This window comes from Lichtheimia ornata (genome assembly GCF_029851405.1).
Source record: "Lichtheimia ornata isolate CBS 291.66 chromosome Unknown scaffold00012, whole genome shotgun sequence".
Taxonomy (NCBI): domain Eukaryota; kingdom Fungi; phylum Mucoromycota; class Mucoromycetes; order Mucorales; family Lichtheimiaceae; genus Lichtheimia; species Lichtheimia ornata.
The window spans coordinates 351,205-371,829 of record NW_026695332.1 but is presented as its reverse complement, the minus strand read 5'-3'; the positions used below and the strand labels follow the sequence as shown (position 1 = coordinate 371,829).

Here is a 20,625-nt window from a genome sequence, read left to right as displayed (position 1 = left end):
ATACCTGTGTCATGCTATATGAAGATCGAAGACAACAGAACCATACCTGTCATTGAAGGAACATTGCTATTGACCTTTATTGCCTTTGATCACGAATGTGAGATCTTTTTATTCTCTAACCGATCAAGTACAAATCGTTTCGGGCCCAACAATACAACACGATCATTTGCTTTGTTTGAAGAAGTGAAGCTTGGTGGTAAGATTATCATAATTGCTGTAGCAGAAAGATTGCCTTACTTCTTAATAGGTGAAAAGACTTTCTTTGCTCTCGATGGGATTCCTCTATAGCTGATAGGTTTATTCTACTTGAAACAACCTTGCATACGATTAATCTAGCTCTGACCCAAATGTAGTTCTTGTATAAACCTTGGTTGTCTGCTGTGGTTTTGCTTTTGCTCTTCTTTATGGTATAGCGTACCTTCTTCCTTGTGTGAGACTGCTGGTGACTTATACTTGACATTCTACGAAGGTTCAAGTTGATGAAGGGAGATAATAGGGATCTACCAGGATTCTTCTTGCTATGGTCCTATCATACGGACATTGCGATCAATAGATGAGTACATCTCATATCTGAAACGGTATTTGTATCTTGACGAGCAATAGGTAGTGATGTTGGATAATATGGCTTAAAATTAAATAACCCAAACCCAGTAAAAATGCTTGTTTTGATAGATGTTCTACAGGGTTGCTACATAAGAGAATGTCTACACGCGAGAGAGGGGTAGCGATGTTTTGACGCGATCCCCAAACGCCATGATAGACGTCTTTAAAGAATTGTGTTTTAAAAATACATCATGATAACAATAAACCACCACGATTACTCCTATTGTCTTCTTCAAGGTTTGATTCTCTTCATCCTATTTGATAGAAATAATGCACCACGCTAATAGGACTAGCGAAAGAACAACGCTAACTATCCACCAGTGTATCGAATCCAAATGCTTTCATTATGCCGCTCGTCCACATGTAGCTCTTCGGGTTGCATCAATACATATACCAAGCCCGGTTTTTCTTGTGTGAGCATATCCGATAGGTCCATCATCCCAGAATCACCTTATCATGAAAAAAACGAAGCCAATACATACATCATCTTCATCAATGGGCGCGTCAACATCCAGTGTTATTGCCAACATCCTTGTGAAAGTCAAAGGTGAAACCAGGTAGAGATTGGATCCATGTCAAAAGTATGGTTTGTACAGCTTACATTGCTTCTTAGGTAATCTGGTTGTTGATACATTAACCATGTGCTACGTGGTTCCATATGCTTGAAGAAGTAATACAGGATGTAAGACGAAATTAAGATGTGAAACACCTAACGGCTCCATGAATATTGTCAACACTATCTCCAACGATGTTTAACTTACCGCATCTTGTATTCATATCAAAGCGCAGCTACACACGTTTATGAGGGGTCTTTTATTTGGAGGGAAGCATGTTTTGCATACCCTTTCTACTGTGAAGTCGGATAGAGACGATAGTTCACGATCGTCAATAGGAAAGCAACATTCATCAAACGTAAAAGTTGGACTTGGTTGTATACAAAAAGCAGCAGCTAAAACAAGTGTAGGTAACAAGGTGAACAAAGTAGATGTCTACCCCGATGGCATATATCAAAGAGAGAAATGTTTACTTCATCTGCGGCAAGTGACGAATGATGAGTGTTTTTAAGTTGCTATCGTAATAAAGACTGATTTTGGTGGAGAACATCCGATCCCGAATTGACCTGTGCACGTGATTTGATGGATCGACTCCACGAGGAAGTTACTTTCTCGACTAGGTCATTAAGGCTTCCCGCTTCTACTTATTTCTCAACGGCAAAACAAATTTTTATATGCAGGTATACATGAGCGATTCGAACGACCTGGGATGGTAGTCTTTTAGGGGAGAGTGTAAATGAAAGGTATAGCAAAACTGCTGCATAAATGAGTTGTTGAACTTAATATTGTATAAAAATCTCTTTTGGACTTTTTGGCTACATCTTTGTTATGAGCGAACAGAAAAAAAAAATATCATTATCACTTAACAAAAAGAAAAAGAAAGCCGAAATGCAAGCAGCTACTACTGCATCAGGAAGCGATAGGATCGCCACCAATCAACAAGCTGCGATTGACCAACAAGCTGCATGTGACATTCCAACCCCAATCGAAGGACCAGCACCATACAATATGAATCCACTCTCCCAAGCAAAAACGGCTCCATTGATTGAACTATTGAAGAAAGTACCTGGACGCGAGTATTTTGAAGGTATTCATTCTAGCTTGTCGTTTAAGCAGGTGTTTAAATCAATAACGCCAGGAGATGACGATCCGAAGCTGACATACACCAAGATGATCAAATTGTTCAACGAGGCATTTGGTCCAAGTGGATGGTCTAAGAAGGAGATCGACGTGAGATACGATCATGTAAGTACATACTCAAGCATGATAAGTAGCATGTAAGCGTGATTAACAACCATACAGATCAAACAAAGTAGTAAAGGATACGAAGCAGGATGTACCATGAAGATAGAATTGGAAATTCGTGGAGTAGGCAACCACGAGGTGAGTATATGTATGATATCACAGCCGCTTTTAATTCACCATCACCTGTGTTTCAAAGAGTTATGGGTTTGGATTCGGTGCAAGCAAAGACTCGGAACATAAGGCCATACAACAGGTATGTATATGAAGTTTGATTTATCGCCGTATAATAAGACTGCATCGTTTGTAGGCCCTTAGCGCTAGCAAAGCCAATTCATTTATCCAGACAGCGCGTTTATTTGGTGAATTAACTGGAAATGCAAGTTTCGACAAGGATGTAATGGCCGAAATCAAAAAACAACCCAAACCCAAAAAGGTAACAAAAAGTGATGGAAACGCATCATACGACTAATGTAGAAATATACAATAGTTGAAACTTGATGAAACATTAATCTTCCATGCTGAGGAATGAATTTATACCATAGCACATACATTTGCTTCATTTGCTGTCACAATTTCGCTTATATCCAATGAATAAAACTTTATCAACATCCTGCATCGCCCATGTTTATTTATGTACTACCAAGGCTTTCATTGCCTTTATATCCATACTCCTTGTATTTACCACAATGTCTAGATTGGTTGAAACTAACATCGAGGATATCATTTGTTATAGATCAGATATCGCTGGGAGGTGTCGCTTTGGTTTGTATTTGGAACGCTTGATGACGAACCGAGAATTGGCTTGGATGCTGGTGGTTGTAGATAACGAGTTGCCGTAGGATAGTTGCTCGGGATAATATCAAATGACAATGATAGAACGTTGTGTGAGGGGTCAATGTTGATGGATGTTTTAAGCTGCTGGCTGGATTGTCAGGAGGGATCGTGGATATTGTTGGTAATGATTGATGTAATTGAGAAGATCGGCGAACTTCACGTGGCACTACAAGAAGCCCTGTCGGCATTGTTCTTTTTCTCCTGGGATGGGATAAAGCTTGAGACGACACCAAAGATATGGATGCTGTTGCTTGTTGATGATACAATCCATTCACAAGGGACTTGCATTGGCTGACATTCTGCAGAGAAATCGCCCGTTGCTTGGTAACCAACCACCCGAGACGCAATAAAGGTTGACACCCCCAAAAGACATAAACGCTTCCCCATGGCTGACATGATTCACCTATAAAGATGCACCATAAACAATTGTCCCAACTCATCCAACGATACTTAGCAATTCATAGCTGTGATCTTGTAAACGTCAAAGCACCAAAAGACAAGCAGCTCTCTGCAATGGTCCCTCTAAATAATGGTAGGCGTTTCAGCAAAGGTCCCCAAAAAGCATGAGAGTCATACATACCTGAATCACACAATCACCACCCGCAGACTTGGAACCAAATAGGCCATCAGGATGTAAAGTAATAATAAAAGCGCACAGCCAAAGAAACATCATAGTACCAGTACTCTCCTGTGGATCGACGCGATGAAGTGCATCAATAGAGATACCATCTTCTCTCTAAAGGCAAGGAGATCAATAGCCGTAAAACGATGGAGCCGTGCGAACAGAGGATGCATTTTTAAATCCCTAAGGCCGCAACTTGAGTCACACTGTTTCCGGGCCAAAATTCCCCAGGAGAGCATAGTACTATACAATGACATCCTTGACGTGCAGCCTTGATAATAATAGTATTGCCGGAAGAGGCTCTGCCACTGTATGGCGTTTAGTAAGTCCACTTGAATCCAACCAATCCCACAATGAACCTCTTACCTTGTGGTATTTCTCAATAGCATCATTGCCTCAAATAAAACCGTATCTCCGTGTCATCCACATTGTCTTGCTGCTGTTTCACTGTAAGTCTTGTTAATTCACAGGTTTCGCTTTGTAGATCCAATACCACGCATACCATTGAGCCAACCATACAGCCTTCTTGCTTTGAGATCCGTATCCTGTTGCTGCCAGAGGTACCATCATCCAACATGTTCAACCTACCATAAACGCAATGTGAGATAATGAGTAAAACCAACCCACACGCTTTTGTTGTCAGCATACCCAAAAGAGGCAATGTAAAGACGTCTTGAGAACTCTCATTGTGGACAACTCGGTAAGGAAGGCACACGACGCCCTGAACCATGGTGATCACAAGGAATTGCAACCAAATACACCATCCGAAGGCAATACAATAATCAACCTGCAGCGTCAAGGTATGCCACCATATGTACCATACTCTCATTGGATCCTGAAATTGGCATCATAAGAGATATCCACCTTCTCTCTGTAGGCAAGGAAATCAATAGCCGTACTTGGATGGAGGCCGTGTGCACAGCGGATGCCTTTTTAAATTGGCCTTGCCATCGCATCTTGAGTCACACTGTTTCCGGGCCAAAATTCCCCAGGAGAGCATAGTATTATACAATGACATCCTTGACGTGCTGATTGATCAAAATAATCGCCCAACCAGAGCCTGACCTAATATTTCTTTCGTAAGCACACTTGAAGGGACAAATTCCATAATGAACACTCTTACCTTGTGGTATTCCTCAATAGCATCATTGCCTCAAATAAAGCCGTATCTCCATGTCATCCATATTGTCTTGCTGCCGTTTCACTGTAAGTCTCGTTAATTCACAGGTTTCGCTTTGTAGATCCAATACCACGCATACCATTGAGCCAACTATACAGCATCCTTGCTTTGAGATCCGTATCCTGTTGCTGCCACAGGTAACATCATCCAACGTGTCCAAGCTACAGTAAATGAAGTGTAAGGTAACAATAGCATTCGCTTTTCATGTCGACATACCCATAGTAACAACAGGTTGCGACCCTCCTTGATGACAACCATGGAAAGAATATACACACGACACACGACGCCCCCTTGGATCTCGTATAAACGCGCGAATAGCAAACTACACGTGAACTTTAGAACCACAATGCCCAACTTGGATAATAAAGCAATGCAGCGATGGAACGTACATGTTGTATTGCAATGGAAGCTTGAGTCATGGGCAGATCGCGCGCGTGCTTGTTGTTGAATGTCTGGAACTGGAATGTGTTGCCATTGACCACATGTTCACCCCAATGAACACTGTACATTGTAAGGAAATGCCAGCAATTAACGCGTTGTAGTTTGTAAATGGAGACAAGCTTACCTTTTTTGTGAAGTGGAAGTGAAGAAGAGTGGTCTCTTTGTTCCTCCTGTTCTCTCTGATTCGTGCACTTCATGCCACCCCGCTTGCTACAGCTATTATTGTTTATACGTACCCTCCACAATATCCTATGCTCTTAGCTCAATAAGAATGACCACTCCTCAAGACTTCAATTGAGAACAGCCCTCGTAATTAAGCTATTAGGTCTGTGCGCATCACATAGATCGATTAGTTATGCAACTCCACTCCTGAACCAACTTGTGCAACCTATTGTGCCTATTGTGTAACCTCCTACCAAATATATGAAATCCTTTCCCTTCAATGCAGAAATAACCAAGTGATCCACCCCTTTCACATCTAAGCTGATCGTACGATACCCAAATTATTATGTTGAATCCAATTCCAATTTTCATTCAATAAAAAGTCGAAGAGCACGTACCAGTACACGGTACTGTGGATGTTTATCAAGCAAATATGATAAAAGAACAGCATTGAATAAGAAGCGGGTGGATCACATAGAGGGAACAGGGATAATTGTGCCATCCTATTCTTGATTGCTGCCGCCATGATCATTCTTCATCCATGATTGCAAAATAGATGCTGTATACTTTGGCTCGAGTATTCCAATATCATCCGTAGCTGTGAAACACCTTCCTTTGTCAAAGGTATAAAGCCCTTTTGTCACTTCCTCCAATCTATCACCATCCTAAGCCGTATGCATATGGTATGATTCATCCTTCTGACAACGCGACAAATAATGCTTGCCTTGATTGAACCCATCCGCCATAACCACTACAAATCCAATGTTGATAGAAAGAAGCCCAGAGGTCGCTGCTGATACGTTCCCTTTCCCATCGACCCTTGGTCACTCTCTCCGTGGTTCACTTCCATCGCAACTCAATCAGTTGAAGACTGCTTGTAGTACGGCGTCGTTGATGGCTGATGGCATGTCATCCAAACTAGACATCACGTTTAAAATGGGCCAAAAAGGGAACCAAACTAGTCAATAGATCCATTCCTTCCATCTCATGTACCAAAGTAATACAGTATTCAGATCCATATCCATATCCATAAGAAGTCATATGTATTGAAGCAAGTTGCTACATGTCAATAAAGCTGCTCCTCTATGATGGCTATCTGCTGTTCACGTAAAAAAGCTGTAAGACACGCTTGCAAGTAAAGAACGCTGTTGGGTACGATGGAGTAACGAGCTTGCTGATAGCAACTGCTGCATTGAATACTGTTACATTGGATTGTGCCAGGGAAGCGCGCAAGAGTGTGTGTGGTGTCGAGAGACTCGTGTGTTGTAGAAGAGTGACAAGAATGTGTACACGCCATCAACTTGCCTCTCGGTCCAAGACAATCGGATAAAGACGTTCGTAGGATGGACGTGATGGGTTGAAGCAGGACAATCGTTCGCAGGTGGTAGTTGTGCTTGAATGCACCAACAGTGAGAATGGGGGAAAGAGGCAAGAAACAGGGAGTGGAAGACCTTGAAATTAAATAGATTTTTCTGATGCTTGGGTGACGTTTCTTTGTTAAAGTGTTGCACATCAGTCAACCGCTCTGGGATCAAGAAAGTTGAATGATGGGAATGTTGGACTGGAGCAGGACAACCATTCACATGCATTGGATTGGGTAAAAATGGTGATTGGGAGGAATGGGCTATTAGCTGGCAGTTTACAAATAACTTTGCAAAATGATTTCTCTGAAATTGGATGATGTTTTGTGTTTGAGCGTTTTTCACCCAAATCCTCTCGAGTCAAGAAAGTTGAAGGATGGAGATGATGGGCTGGAGCAGTACAATCGTTCACATGCATTGGGTTGGGCAACAAGGGTGAATGGGAGGAAGAGGCTATTAGCTGCCAATGATGAGCTGGTGCTGAATGGTTTGGAGGTATCATGCGTCGGCGCTTCCAATCATGCAAAACCGGCTGTGTTACACGAAGAGGTCTATCTGCATCTTTGGCTCTCCAGGGTCTGGCTACTTTACATTAAACAAAGACCACCTTTCATATACAGCATATGCAAAACATAGAGACTCCCATAACTTAGAATCTTACAATGAAACGTGGGGTTTTTATTAGAGCAATGTGCTCGGCTTGGCCAACAGCACCTTGTGTGAAAGTTTCGCGTTCAATGTCGCAAACAGCCCAAAAAATATTTTTTGGTCGTCGTCGTCGAAGAGGTCGACCCCCCCCCAGAGATCCAGTTTGGCTGGTGGCGACATTGCGAAATCTGGGATTGGCCACGATGAACGTGAAACTTGCACCCAAGGTGTAGTTGGCCAAGCCGAGCACATTGCTCTATTTAAAACCCCACGTTTGATTGTAAAGTCTAGAGATACAGGCACCTTTATGTTTTACCTATGCCGTAAGCGTGATGGAGTTGCTTTCTCCTGGTGGATGGTGTCGGCGGCATGAACGGAAAGATGAAGAGCTGAATGAAACGGCACGTTGTGGTTACACAGACACGTCCTTGACAGGTTGCTACATAAGTGAATGATGATTGCCTTTAGGAAGTACGTAGACAGCATCCAAACATGAAAAAGCTATTCATCATGACAATGACAATGACAATGAATTTATACATTTTGTATGTTTGGTAGGGGAGTCATGGGTTGGTTGCACAATCCAGGAGTTGATCTGCATTGATGTGCACGGACCTGATAGACGCCAATCCCGCCAAAGTAAAATGATGTATAGCTTAATTACAAGATCGAGCGATTGTGGCTATTATTGACCCAAGTGTATAGGATATTGTTGAGGTACATATTTACAACAGTAACTGTAGCAAGCGGGGTGGCGTGTGCTGCACAAATTGGGAAGTGGTAGGAGCAACAACGAGCCCCTTCTTCTTCTTCGCTCCCACTTCACAAAGCAAGGTAAGCTTGTCTCCATTGACAAACTACAACACATTAACAGCTGGCATTCCTTTCAATGGACAGCACCAATTGGGCGAACAGGTGGTCAATGACGACACTTTCCAGTTACAAACATTCAACAACAAGTACGCGCGCGATCTACCCATGACTCAAGCTTCCATTGCAATACAACATGTACGTTCCATCGCTGCATTGCTTTATTATCCAAGTTGGGCATTGTGGTTCTAAAGTTCACGTGTAGTTTGCTATTCGCGCGTTTATACGAGATCCAAGGGGGCGTCGTGTGTCGTGTGTATATTCTTTCCATGGTCGTCATCAAGGAGGTGTAGATGTTCCAACACGTTGTTATGTCTACACGAAAAGCGAATGCTATCCTTGTTGTCTTACATTGTATTATGGCACCTATGGCGGCAACAACATACACTGATCCCAAAGCATGAATGCTATACTACGTTGGGTCAAAATGGTACGCATGGTATTGGATCTACAACGCAAGACTTGCTGAATGATGAGTCTTACAAGGAAACAGCAGCAGCACAATATGGATGGCATGGATACAAGGTTATCTGCAGCACCAATGATGGTATCGAAAGATACTTGAAGGTAAAGGGATCATTCTGGGATTGGTTGGATTCAAGTGAACTTACCAAAAGAAATAGCTGGCAGTCTTTTTACTTCTATCACTGCAGCACGTCAAGGAAGCCAATGTGGTGTACCGTCTGGAGGAAACGGCCCTGTTGTGTTAGCGAAAATGGGTGCGACTCACGGTGCCGCTTGGACTTGAACATGCATTCTCTGCTCGTACGGCTCCATCATTCTGCGGCCTATGCTTTCCTTGCTTGCCTGTCGTGTGGGATTTATGGATGGATGTCGTCAAGATTGAATCCTACGGTGCTTACTTTTCACGTCGTCAGCAGGGGGGGATGGATCATGTCACCGTATATGCGGATGAGGATTGTATATGGCGGTTCATCTATTTGGCCAGAGGATTTTACAACTACGAACGATACACGTGCTCAAGTCAAATGCAACCAGGGATTACTTTGTAACAGCACATTCATTTATCTACACGAGCTACACGCCTTTCAACCTTGACCCAGTATCTCGCTATTACGCAAGGCTATGTTTGGACACAGTGGACAGCACCACATGCAATCAATTATCAGCAAGATATATTTGCAGTTTCGATGCTGCAATGTTTATTCGCTCTTGATGTTGGGTTATGTTGCGCTATAAACGGATTCTGATTGAAATCGCCAAGGTGTATAGTGAAACTGTACGACATGCCGAGACTCATTGTGGATGATGCTACGTTATCAGATGATGGCAAATGGGGAGCCGCTTCGACACTCAACATTCCACTTGAAGGCTCGCGGCACATGATTCAAATCGACAAGGTTGGTGGCTGTGGCAAAGGAATACATGAGGATCGTACATGGCGCTTTGGATACGTGACGATTGTCAATGGATATGGATCATTTCAAGAGAACAAAAATGTTGAGATCAATCATGAGCATCAGGAACCACGTCCGACAAGTTTGGTGATTGAATGCACGGCAGCCGTTCTGAGTACTTGATTGAATGATGGAAAGCAACAATGAAACCACAAGCAATGGACAACAATGGCCTCGCAGTAGCCGATATCGAGATCCATCCCAACATTATCTACACATTTCATCCATTGTGTCTCACCACCCAGACGACATCTGAATCTTGGCTCTATTGAATGAAATGGATCATACGTGAAATACAACATGCTGGATGCCTTCAAGTTTGCAGCAGCTTACATCAATTCGATTCGACTCATACAAGGAGACGATGATCCTGTGTTTGGTTATGCAAGGAGCGACATAATAGGGTAGACATTGGCTTGAACGAAAATAAAGAGAGGTCTTTTATGCGTGACAACAACGCCGTTTTGTGATTTATACTACTTACAAGAAGCAAGATGAACCAAGTTGCCTTTGCTTTTATTATTCAATGCTCTTGCTACTTTTGTATCTGCTTACACACTTGCTAAATAAATACGTTATCACGCATGAATAACTCCCACCGCTAACATGTCGGTTTCCTTGAGAGCATCGTGGTTGTGATGCAGTTGCCATTGGCAACATCTGTTCGCTGTACGGGTTGCCGTGTATTGGTGGTTTGGTGTATATGGTTCGGGCTGCTGTAAATGTAGTTGCAGCTTTAACGCGTTGTAAAGTGAAGAGGGTACGCATAAAAGATAAAGATCAAAGGGCAGGCGGCGTGGGGGAACATGGCCCTTTTCAATTCTGAGCTCGAAATCTTTGAGGGCAAATTGCTGGATCTCAATGTTGAAATGTCTTTATGCACCCATTACTCCTGATTGACCTTCCCTGATACTTCCACGATTTGATATTTGCAATCTGTAGACAATCCGCTGTATGATGATATGCATCTTGCCATGGTTACCATTCGGTTTTTACATTGTATCACCTTCCATTTTGGGAAGGTATTTGAAACAAGATGTAACTCGATATGCGAATAATCTGACACGTGTGGTACTTGGTCTTGTTGTAATGGTTGTTGGGAAGAGAAAGGAAACAGATGGAAACAATAATGATGATCCGAATGATTGAGAAACACGAGGAAACTCAATCTAAACGACAACGAAAGGAGAAGAGAGCCCTCCAATAAAGAGCAAAGAGAGAGAGAGAGAAAGGAGAAAACGTAAAAGAAGAAAAGAACTCGACAAAAACCTCCTCGTTTATTGAATGGATACTTTGCATGTATATATACTCGATGTATGGAAGTGACAGAGATGCTTATACTATGGTTCCAGAAATTGATGGAATCGACAATAAAAGAAGGAAAGACGTGTTTACCATAAGTGACAGGAATGATAAGGAACATAATGGAAAATGAATCAAAAGGGAAAGAAATGAACGACGTGTAAATGAAAGATGGGCCGGATGAAGGTGAAGGGCTCGCTCAAATCATGTGATCTTGGTTGACGCTTCAGGATCCTGGGTCACATGATCCAAGTTGGGTCTTCATGCTGCACACGTGATTTCACCTTCCTACGCAAAACGCTGCATTCGATTTTATTGGCTGCCGCGCCCAGGATCTTAATGCCATCACCAAAGTCAGCCATGTCACACGCATGAACGTCGCTTAGAAGTTGCATCCCGATCAATAATAAAACATGTGTAACTGAAAGCTTTCATTTCTTCAATCTTGGTACGATACTATGTCACGCTGTATGTTTATCTATATGAACTTGAGGTACGATAAAGACGATGGGGTTTTAGATCATCTTCGCTGAATAGGGAACGTCACGTTGTAGTAAGCAGGTAGGGTGCATGCATTGCTATAGTTATCAAAAAAAGAGGTAGTGAGCTTTAAGAGGAGTTCTCAATATTGGATCACATGACATAAGGTAATATGCAAGTCATGTCTATGTATCTATGTAGTGGTGCTGGAAAGTCAAAGATTTTCATTCCTTTCACTATCGACTATGCCACAACCACCTGCACTTCGTATCACACAATCCACAACGTATGAAAGACCCAAAAACCAAAGCCATCGAGATGTCGACAATGAGCTGTTGCTGGGGACATTGGATGATGTGTTGACGACGCGATTAAGGCAGCTGATCGCAAAGGATGCCGGAACTCTCGAAAAAGATGTTATGCGCAACGTGCTCCTTACCAGAAAATCGATTCCATACGGGACAATGAATATCGTGCAGCATCATATCAACCAGGATGGACACAACCTATCAACGCAGCAGATATACGATTTATATAAAACCAGACACATCAAACCAATCGACCGATGGAAGGCGATCGTCGAGCAACGATTTGAAGAGGTTTTTCACGAAGAGCAGAAAGCGTTCCTGACCACCAATCAAGATGAGGATGAGGATGAAGAGGATGAGGAAGAGGATGAGGAGGATGAGGATGAGAATGAGGATACGAGATCGACACCTCCGATTGGGATGCAGAAGCTGCTTAGAGAGGATCTTGAAGAGCAAGGATGCATGATTGCGCGGTTACGAGAAGTCGCGGAGATCGTTACCACTTCCTTGTCTGATGTTAGTGCAGTGATGAGAGCAAGCATTTACGGATTGGGAGTCAAAGAATTTCGATTGCAGAACAATGCAATTACAATCACCAACACAACAAACACGTTCACGTTCTCTGATGTTTTGCCACAAGCTTATCAACTGAAGGATCATACGCATATTGTTGATGGCGTGATCTATGCAGCAAAAGTCAATTGTCAACTTGCGAACCTGGATTCAGTAAATAACCCAGCAATTGCCGACATCAATCAGCTGTACACTTTTCATCATTTGTCATTCATTTTTACGCGAATCAGCAAAGAAGGAATCAGAAATGAATCACATCCTGTATGGAATAGCATACAACCACGGCTCAAGATGGATCACGTTGACACTACCAGATTGAGCAATACAATATATTCCGCTATTCGTACATTAGCAGTAAACTTCGCCAACATGTGGAGTAATGCGTCAATATTCAAAAAGTCATTGGATTCATTGCTCCAAGCGCTTTTGACTATCAACTTGAAGGAGAAGGCCAACAAGGAGAAGCCCCAGAAAACGGCACGACTTCCCACGCGACGAGAAAGAGATCAAAAGAAGCAGACAAAGGCCCGAATTAAGCATGAACAAAAGGAAATGGCAAAGCATATCAGAATCGCGGTTGAATATCCTGTCACAAATACCAAATCAAAGCAGAGAATTGCATCCTGTATGAGACGCCTGTGTCGGTTATCGGTAAGTATCTTAGTATACCTTCCTTTTCAAGCGTATATTTATTCACTCATGTCATTAGGATACTACAAAGGATCAGGAGATGGTTGACGCCACTGAAATGACTGAAGGATTGGAAGTGAGTATACAATGTTTACATACAATTGATTATAGCTATTGACTATCATATACGTAGAAACTTGATATATCATCATCATCATCATTGGTAAGCATATGGTTTCCTAGAGGTGGTTTGGTGTTAATGATGTCAATTAGATGTGCATTGACGAAGATAAGAATGAAGGAGTTCAACAAGATGATGACATTTATGAAGAAGATGAAGAGGATGTCGAAGATGAAGAAATCAACAATGAAGGAACGGATCCCAATAGCAGCAACCAGTCTACAGCTTCAGCAAAGCGTATTCGAGCCCTGAAAGCAGTTGTGAAAAGGATATTGGAAAGTGATGAAATTCACCAAGCGGCATCAGAATCAGACGTGGATACATTCATTCTGGAACACACCAAAAAGTTGGAAAAGCATGAAGCGTCGGTTGTAACCAGCATCAGCAAAGCAATCCTGCCATTCATCCCAACCAAAAGCACGTCTTGTTTTATCACTCAGATTCCACTTGTGGTCTTGGCCAACAAAATTCTTATATCTATTGGATTCGACAATTGCATTGAGCTTGTATGCCCTGACGTTAAGCCCAGTTCCATTCACGCATTGTCATTGAACGCAAAAATGTTATATGAAATATTGACACCTCATCAAAATGGATATCCCATTGGACCTTATCAGGTGGTACGTGCCCATGCCGACGGTCAAACTAGCGCAATCACCTCGGTTGAAGCAGCTAGAAAGGAGAAGGACGCTATGATATGGTCATTTTTCGATCGAAGAGCAGTCGAGGGCTTGCTTTCATCATACAATATGGAGGAATTGCGACTCGTTGTTTTCACCGTTGATGGGACGGTACGATTTGTTGGCAAGATGGATACTTCTCATCCACCCATTTTTTCAGCATATGAGAAACGCGAGAAGAAGAAGAGACCAGAGAAGATTGACATGCAAGATGATCAAAGCATGAGGGATCAGCTGGAGGAACTGGAAGAAAATGCCGATCAGCAACATCGTATGTTGGAAGAGAAACACGCGCAGATGCGGACATTGTCGACGTTGGTTAATCGTTTGGATACTTTGTTCAATGCGGCTTCCGGGAAAAAGAAGATGGCAATGGGTGTAACAAGAAAATGGTTCAAGAGAAAGTTCCAAGATGAACACCATGAAAGCTTGCTCTTGCGTCGTCAATGGAAGAACACACGTAATGAGATTTGGAGAATTCGCAATGTAAGATTTTCGGTTATTGATCCATACACAATGCTCATCTAATCCAATGTCCACCTAGGGAAAAGCAATGGCAATACACCCACCACATGCCAGAAAAGTTGTACGTCCTGACAAGCCTTTTTATGAAGATACCGGTGATCGTTTCATATTCGAAGGTCCCCAGCAGATTGCTTTCGGTGGTGTCGATTATGGCCATTGTGTGATGGCAAGCATGGTACCTGTGACAAAGGATGAGGTAGAAAGGGCAGTCTCCAACTACAACCACCCAGAGCACCAAATTCATGATCATCCTCCAAAGCCGCACAACACCACAAGCGAAGAATTGAATTACCTTACAGGCCATTTGAAGATGAGAGCAAAGATGAATAAGAACAAGAAAGTAAGGATTATCACGGACTACATGCGATAAATCAACTAACAATGTGAAACAGGGGGAAGTCAAGGAGGCTGAACGAGAGCTTGCTGATCTGAAATTTGCTACCACGTTTGATCCTGACGCCATTATCCGTAAACAACAAGTATGATACATATAGTATATGAGGACAAGGGCTATTACTTAAAAATGTCTATGGTAGCAACGTGTCGCTTTAGCACCCACCCTGCGCAGATACTATTATTCACCAAGAATCATGAAACAACGCAGACACAAAGCCTTGCGACAACGACATGTATATAGTCAAGTGTGCAAAGATGAACGGCGTTATGTAAAACAGCATTGCAAGGTTCACAAACCGAGTTCAACACGACCAATCATGTGCATAGGCTTAGCTGGAACGGGAGTGGGTAGTCGCTTGAAAGGACGCAATCGACGTGGGGGTCTCTGGCATCGAAAGCATCACTTACAAGCAGGGCCAACTATTGTGCAGGACGAGTTTCGTACAAGCCAAACTTGCATGACTTGCTTTTCCCCGCTTGTTAAAATGCCGGCAACTATCATCAAGGATGGCAAGCGGAAGAGGACTACAGTCCATGGTGCATTAATGTGTATAAACCGTGAATGTTCAAGTTACAAGAAGGGTACAAATACCTTTTCCAGAGACGCACTGTCTGCCCGGGCGATCGCCGTGAATGCAGCGACAATGATGTTCAGCAAAGACAAAAGGCCATTTCCTCCGTTTGATCCGATTCATCCCAACAAGGACAGAATAATTGAATTGAAATAAGACACTTTGCCATATCATTTTGCACAGGGACTGTTTTCACCAAGCACATTTTATCAACAAATAAACTACCAAATCCACTCAACTTTCCAGTTACCCCAACAACAACACATGCATTCAATTGGCCCATCCCATTCAATACGAATAACAACAATAACAACAACCGAGATTATACACCATCTCCTCTTGCAAAACATGACACCAGCAGGTAAGCGAAGTGTATGTGTATATGATTTTGATGACTCATTCTTTAAAGGTGACAAGGAGAAACGACCGATTCAAGAGGATGCACAACAAGAGGATGACTCGAAAAGCCCACAACTGCCTAACAACACTGGCAGCATCTTTCCGCCACAACCCCAACACAGTCCTTCATTGTGTATATACATTCATTCCTTCCACTCCATTGTCATTATCTACCCCATGATGTCTATGCTAGAGAAACTATCCAATGAAAAGATCGACTTTTATTGTCATTGTACAATTTAGATCAAATCATGGGCGACGGCTACGCTAAGCTATATATGATGGTGATTGTTGGCTGAAGGCGAGGATGATGCTTGATAATGTTGTTGTGCGAAAATGGATGTGATGATGGCGTAATTTGAGTGATAAAGAGCGAGGAAAAGAGGATCAGTGATGGTTGCAGCAAGAACAATATGACGCGTTCACACGCATTGGGGTCACTTTTTCATCCTTACAAATGATAAAGGCAAATCACACGCACACATTTATATGGTAAAATATCAGAGATGATCACGTCACCTGCAAATGCAATGGCGTACTGCTCTCGTTGTTCTCTTTATTCTACGTGCATAATGCATAATACGTCTTTATCAAGTGGGGGCAAGTTGAGTGATTTCACAATCAATGCCTTCGAGATGCCCCTCATCGATGTTATTGCAAACATAAGAAGGATCACCCTTGGGGAGGTGACATCAAAATCCTTAACTACAATATTCTGGCAATTGGTCCATAAGGGCAGTTAAAGATGATGACATTGTTATTATAGGCACCATTGGTGGTGCCCGTGAAGCCTTCAAAGCTGAGATCAGATACTTGGGTCTTGGAAGGACCAGGATAATCCTAGCAACCACGATCTTCGGTAAACTCGCTGACATAGACCATCACGCTGGGTTCATAAGGATACTCAACATCAATCAAATCCTCGGGCTCCAGAAATTGTGGGATGACCAATTGATCCCGTGCAATATTGATACTGCTGTAGGGTGATGTGCTTGAAGTCTCCACAGGTACAGGCCGTAATTTCAAGTACTACAAGGACGACCAGTTATCATCCTTGACTTTTACGGATCGGAACGAGGGGATACTGACTCAAGCCAAGAGCAAGTTTGCAGAGTATGCCGATCAATTCAAAAAGACATTTGTCGAGTTCAAGCAAGCCAATGTGGATCATGTGCACACGCTGACCAAAGAGGATAGCAATGGAAGGAGGCATCAGCAGCAATTTGATACAGTCGTGGATACATTTGGTTTATGCTCTTGCAATGATCCTGAGCAAGCATTGATTTCACTGGCGGATGCTTGTAAGCCCTCTGAAAAATCACGCATCTTACTCTTAGAACATGGTCGTTCCCATTATGAGTGGCTCAACCGTATCCTGGATACCAATGTCGATAAGCACGTGCGCCGCTGGGGCTGTTGGTGGAATCGAGATCTGATGGAATTATTCGAGCGTGAGAAGGTCAAGGAGAAGCTTGAGATTGTCAAAGTATATAGGTGGCATTTAGGCACAACATGTTATATTGTAGCAAAACCCAAGTCATCATCATCATCATCATCCTAATATAATGATGAGGATTACTAAAGGCTACACTTTTCCGACCGGTGGCGCTACACTTCCCTAGTCATGATATCGCTGAGTATAAATATCCCATACAGCCAATGACCTTGCATACCACTGTACCCCTTCATCAAGTGTACTGCTTTCGACACAAGAAGGCATACAATAGTGTTTATATATAAAAGTAAAACATGAGGGGATGCCTGATAAATTGGAATCTGAAACCACACTCACACAACCACTGCCAGCCAGTAGCAACCTTTGCATAAAACACACCTTATATACATACCACTTTCCACAAGCACGCGACTCTACATTGTATAAAAGACATCATACTCCATAGATACTTCCCCCTCTGTACTTTTTCATTAAATCCATTATGCGCAACAACAGATACATCAATACCGATATCTTTGATTCTCTCTTCTCAGAGATTTTTTGGCATGAAACGATGAATCATCATATAGCACCGGATCCTCCAACTGTTAAAGTGAGATCAACAACCATGGCATCATCCACCGGGTACCCAAAGAGAAAGGAAGCTACAAAGCTTTACCCTCCAACCACCAAGACCGTGTCCTCAAGCAAAAGGCTTCGTCGAGGTCTATGCCATAATTGTGGGAAGACTGAGGATAGCACGTGGCGTTTGGATCCAAAGAGCAGAATGCAGCTTTGCAACGCGTGTGGATTATAGTAAATCATCGTCCATGTTCGTTTTCTCTTGCACCTGAACTTCCTTGCTGATACGTATACTTTTTTAGTATTCGCAACAATAGCGTAAACAGAAAATTTGACCACAGGACCGATGGCTCATCAAAGCTTATTCGTCATTACAAGGCAGGAAACAGAAGATTAAGTGAGGAAGATTAGGGGGCCTAGCACAGAATAATCCATCATATCGCTGTTGTGAATACCATAAAATGACCATTGTACATACGCTGATGTCAAAGAAAAGTTGTTAAATGTTGCTGTCAGCCAAGACGATGCACATAGCACGTGGTGCACGACCGTTGCTGGGATAACTTTTGACACCTATTCCATAGCGTTCAAGCGTCTATGTGGCTGGCTAGTCCATCCAGGTCTTTGCAAGTTATTATCGTTAGCCCACATTGTAGATCGTTGTCGCATTGATCCCTTTGAATGGCCATCATGATCCATCAACTACAATATCAAAACACCACCAAAGATAGCTGCATGTCATTTGCAATGGGAATGTTGTTATGTGGGTGATGGTCTAGACTTTTCAGTACGACAAAGTGCATGACTTTTAGCCCTACTATCTATAATGGTGCATAGCTGTGAGCAGTGCTATTATGCTACTTTTCTTCTCACCACCCTACAATGACACCACCACCACCACCACCAGAAGACATGATCATCATCCCTAACGAATGTCAAATGGATTCTTCATGTTATTGTGATGAGTACAGCTGGTTATTTGATGAAGGGTTCTTTCCCTTTCAACGCAACGGTGAATGTAATACTTGTTTCTTTTGAAAGCTAAACTTTATCCTCACCTTGCAAGTCTCCTCCTCTAGCTCCACAAGAAGACTATGAGGAAACAAATTCTTCGCCCACCGAATCCCCTCGACTATTTCAAGAATCCTACGAGGTTGTTCGCTATTGCTCGAATTGTTATGCCACCAAAACGCCTGTATGGAGAAAAAGCAAAGCTGGTGACATCGTATGCAATGCATGCGGACAATAGTAGGCATCCTTTGGGAAAGCAGCCTTTTTTCTTTGTGTGATTGAATTTCCTAATTGGGGCGTTTTTTTCCTGCAGTGAGGATCAACACGGTCATTCGCGTGCTATGCATATGGTCAATGGCAAAAAGAAAGTACTTCGGTGTACCAAAGGGTGTCATGCAAGAAGATCCAGGCAGCGACAACTTTGAGTAGCACATGCCATCATACCACCACGATGCTTTGATACCACTTATTACACTTGCAAATAACAATTCATGCTCCTGACCCAGTTTTTCTCTCTTGAATTTGTGCATCAACAAGGGTACCATCACTCGCAACAACAGCCGGAGCAGCATTCTTGACCAGTCCTCGTTATTCATTACTGCACATAATACTTTCTACTACGACAACAAGGTATACCATTGTATGATTATGAGAATAAACATTCAGTGGGAGCTGGCTATGTCAGTGGACCGGTATCTTGATAACGGCTGCTATGGGATGTGCTTTTAAGGGCAATGCGCCTTTGATCTTAGACAACAGCTGCACCATGATGGGAATCAGCAGCAAGAAATGAGCGTTTAAAAGTCACGTGGAGAGGATTGTGTGTGGAATAGTGGTACTCAAAAGCTGTCTAATGCTGTTTCAGGATATTCTGTGGAATGCATCATCTTCATCAGAGAATATTCCCACACAAAGCGGGAAAACGTATCTTTTTTTATGTAATGCAGCTTTGATATCGGTGTGTGTGCGTGTGTCTTTTGTGCACACATGATTTGACATCCCTTGCTCTCAAAAGCTTCATCAGCTGTTTCGCGCTGTTTGAAAAAGTAAAGATGTGTAACGCAGCACAAAAAGTGGACAAGAATGAAAAGGTGGAATGAGACATACAAAAAGCAGCTTTGTTAACAACGTTCATGATGCTTTGAAGGGAGACATTGTGATTGGTAAAGTGTATGATACTCCCTCATTCATGTGAAAGAAAGGGATCAAAGACATTGTTTCACTGATACCCTTTTAGTAGCGGAATAATCCCACAGCAAACAATAAAAATGTTGATTCAACGTTGTCGTTGTTGCAATCCAAGATGATGAAAAGGGAACGTAAATGGGGGGTTTATATGTATTGGAATGATGGTATCTATAATGACATGACTATATTTGACATGATGGTGCGTCTTAAAGAAGTATGTATGTGTTCGTATTTTTTGATTGACTTATATGCTCCGCCTGGATGGGATAAAGAGAGCGAGATGGAATAGGCTCCGTCCATTGGAATTGTCTCGTCTCTTGTTCTTCTACCCTTTTTCATCCTTGAGTCATTCATCTTTTCTCTTCTCTTCTCTCTTTTCGTTCTCCTTTCATACTCACGCTCACACCCATATACATACTACAGCT

At 42.5% G+C, this 20,625-nt stretch overlaps 5 protein-coding genes across 5 annotated transcripts; all 5 read left to right on the top strand.

The window, feature by feature from the left end:
* Window positions 1–1,985: 1,985 nt before the first annotated feature.
* Window positions 1,986–2,931, top strand: O0I10_003676 (uncharacterized protein; the record flags this gene model as incomplete). The annotated part of the gene is made up of 5 exons (XM_058483743.1): window positions 1,986–2,244; window positions 2,296–2,402; window positions 2,460–2,540; window positions 2,710–2,835; window positions 2,890–2,931. The coding sequence occupies 5 exons, from the start codon at window positions 1,986–1,988 to the stop codon at window positions 2,929–2,931; spliced, it is 615 nt and encodes a 204-aa protein (XP_058345541.1).
* Window positions 2,932–9,767: 6,836 nt separating this feature from the next.
* On the top strand, window positions 9,768–10,061 carry O0I10_003675 (uncharacterized protein; the record flags this gene model as incomplete). Its single annotated transcript, XM_058483742.1, has 1 exon — window positions 9,768–10,061. One exon carries the CDS (start codon window positions 9,768–9,770, stop codon window positions 10,059–10,061), a length of 294 nt encoding a protein of 97 aa, XP_058345540.1.
* A 1,904-nt stretch (window positions 10,062–11,965) lies between these two features.
* O0I10_003674 (uncharacterized protein) lies at window positions 11,966–15,741 on the top strand (the record flags this gene model as incomplete). The annotated part of the gene is made up of 7 exons (XM_058483741.1): window positions 11,966–13,252; window positions 13,311–13,367; window positions 13,425–13,454; window positions 13,505–14,578; window positions 14,637–14,957; window positions 15,010–15,096; window positions 15,154–15,741. 7 exons carry the CDS (start codon window positions 11,966–11,968, stop codon window positions 15,739–15,741), a joined length of 3,444 nt encoding a protein of 1,147 aa, XP_058345539.1.
* Window positions 15,742–15,933: 192 nt separating this feature from the next.
* O0I10_003673 (uncharacterized protein) lies at window positions 15,934–17,545 on the top strand (the record flags this gene model as incomplete). Its single annotated transcript, XM_058483740.1, has 3 exons — window positions 15,934–15,946; window positions 15,995–16,117; window positions 16,992–17,545. 3 exons carry the CDS (start codon window positions 15,934–15,936, stop codon window positions 17,543–17,545), a joined length of 690 nt encoding a protein of 229 aa, XP_058345538.1.
* Window positions 17,546–18,883: 1,338 nt separating this feature from the next.
* O0I10_003672 (uncharacterized protein) lies at window positions 18,884–19,250 on the top strand (the record flags this gene model as incomplete). The annotated part of the gene is made up of 2 exons (XM_058483739.1): window positions 18,884–19,019; window positions 19,081–19,250. 2 exons carry the CDS (start codon window positions 18,884–18,886, stop codon window positions 19,248–19,250), a joined length of 306 nt encoding a protein of 101 aa, XP_058345537.1.
* Window positions 19,251–20,625: the final 1,375 nt, after the last annotated feature.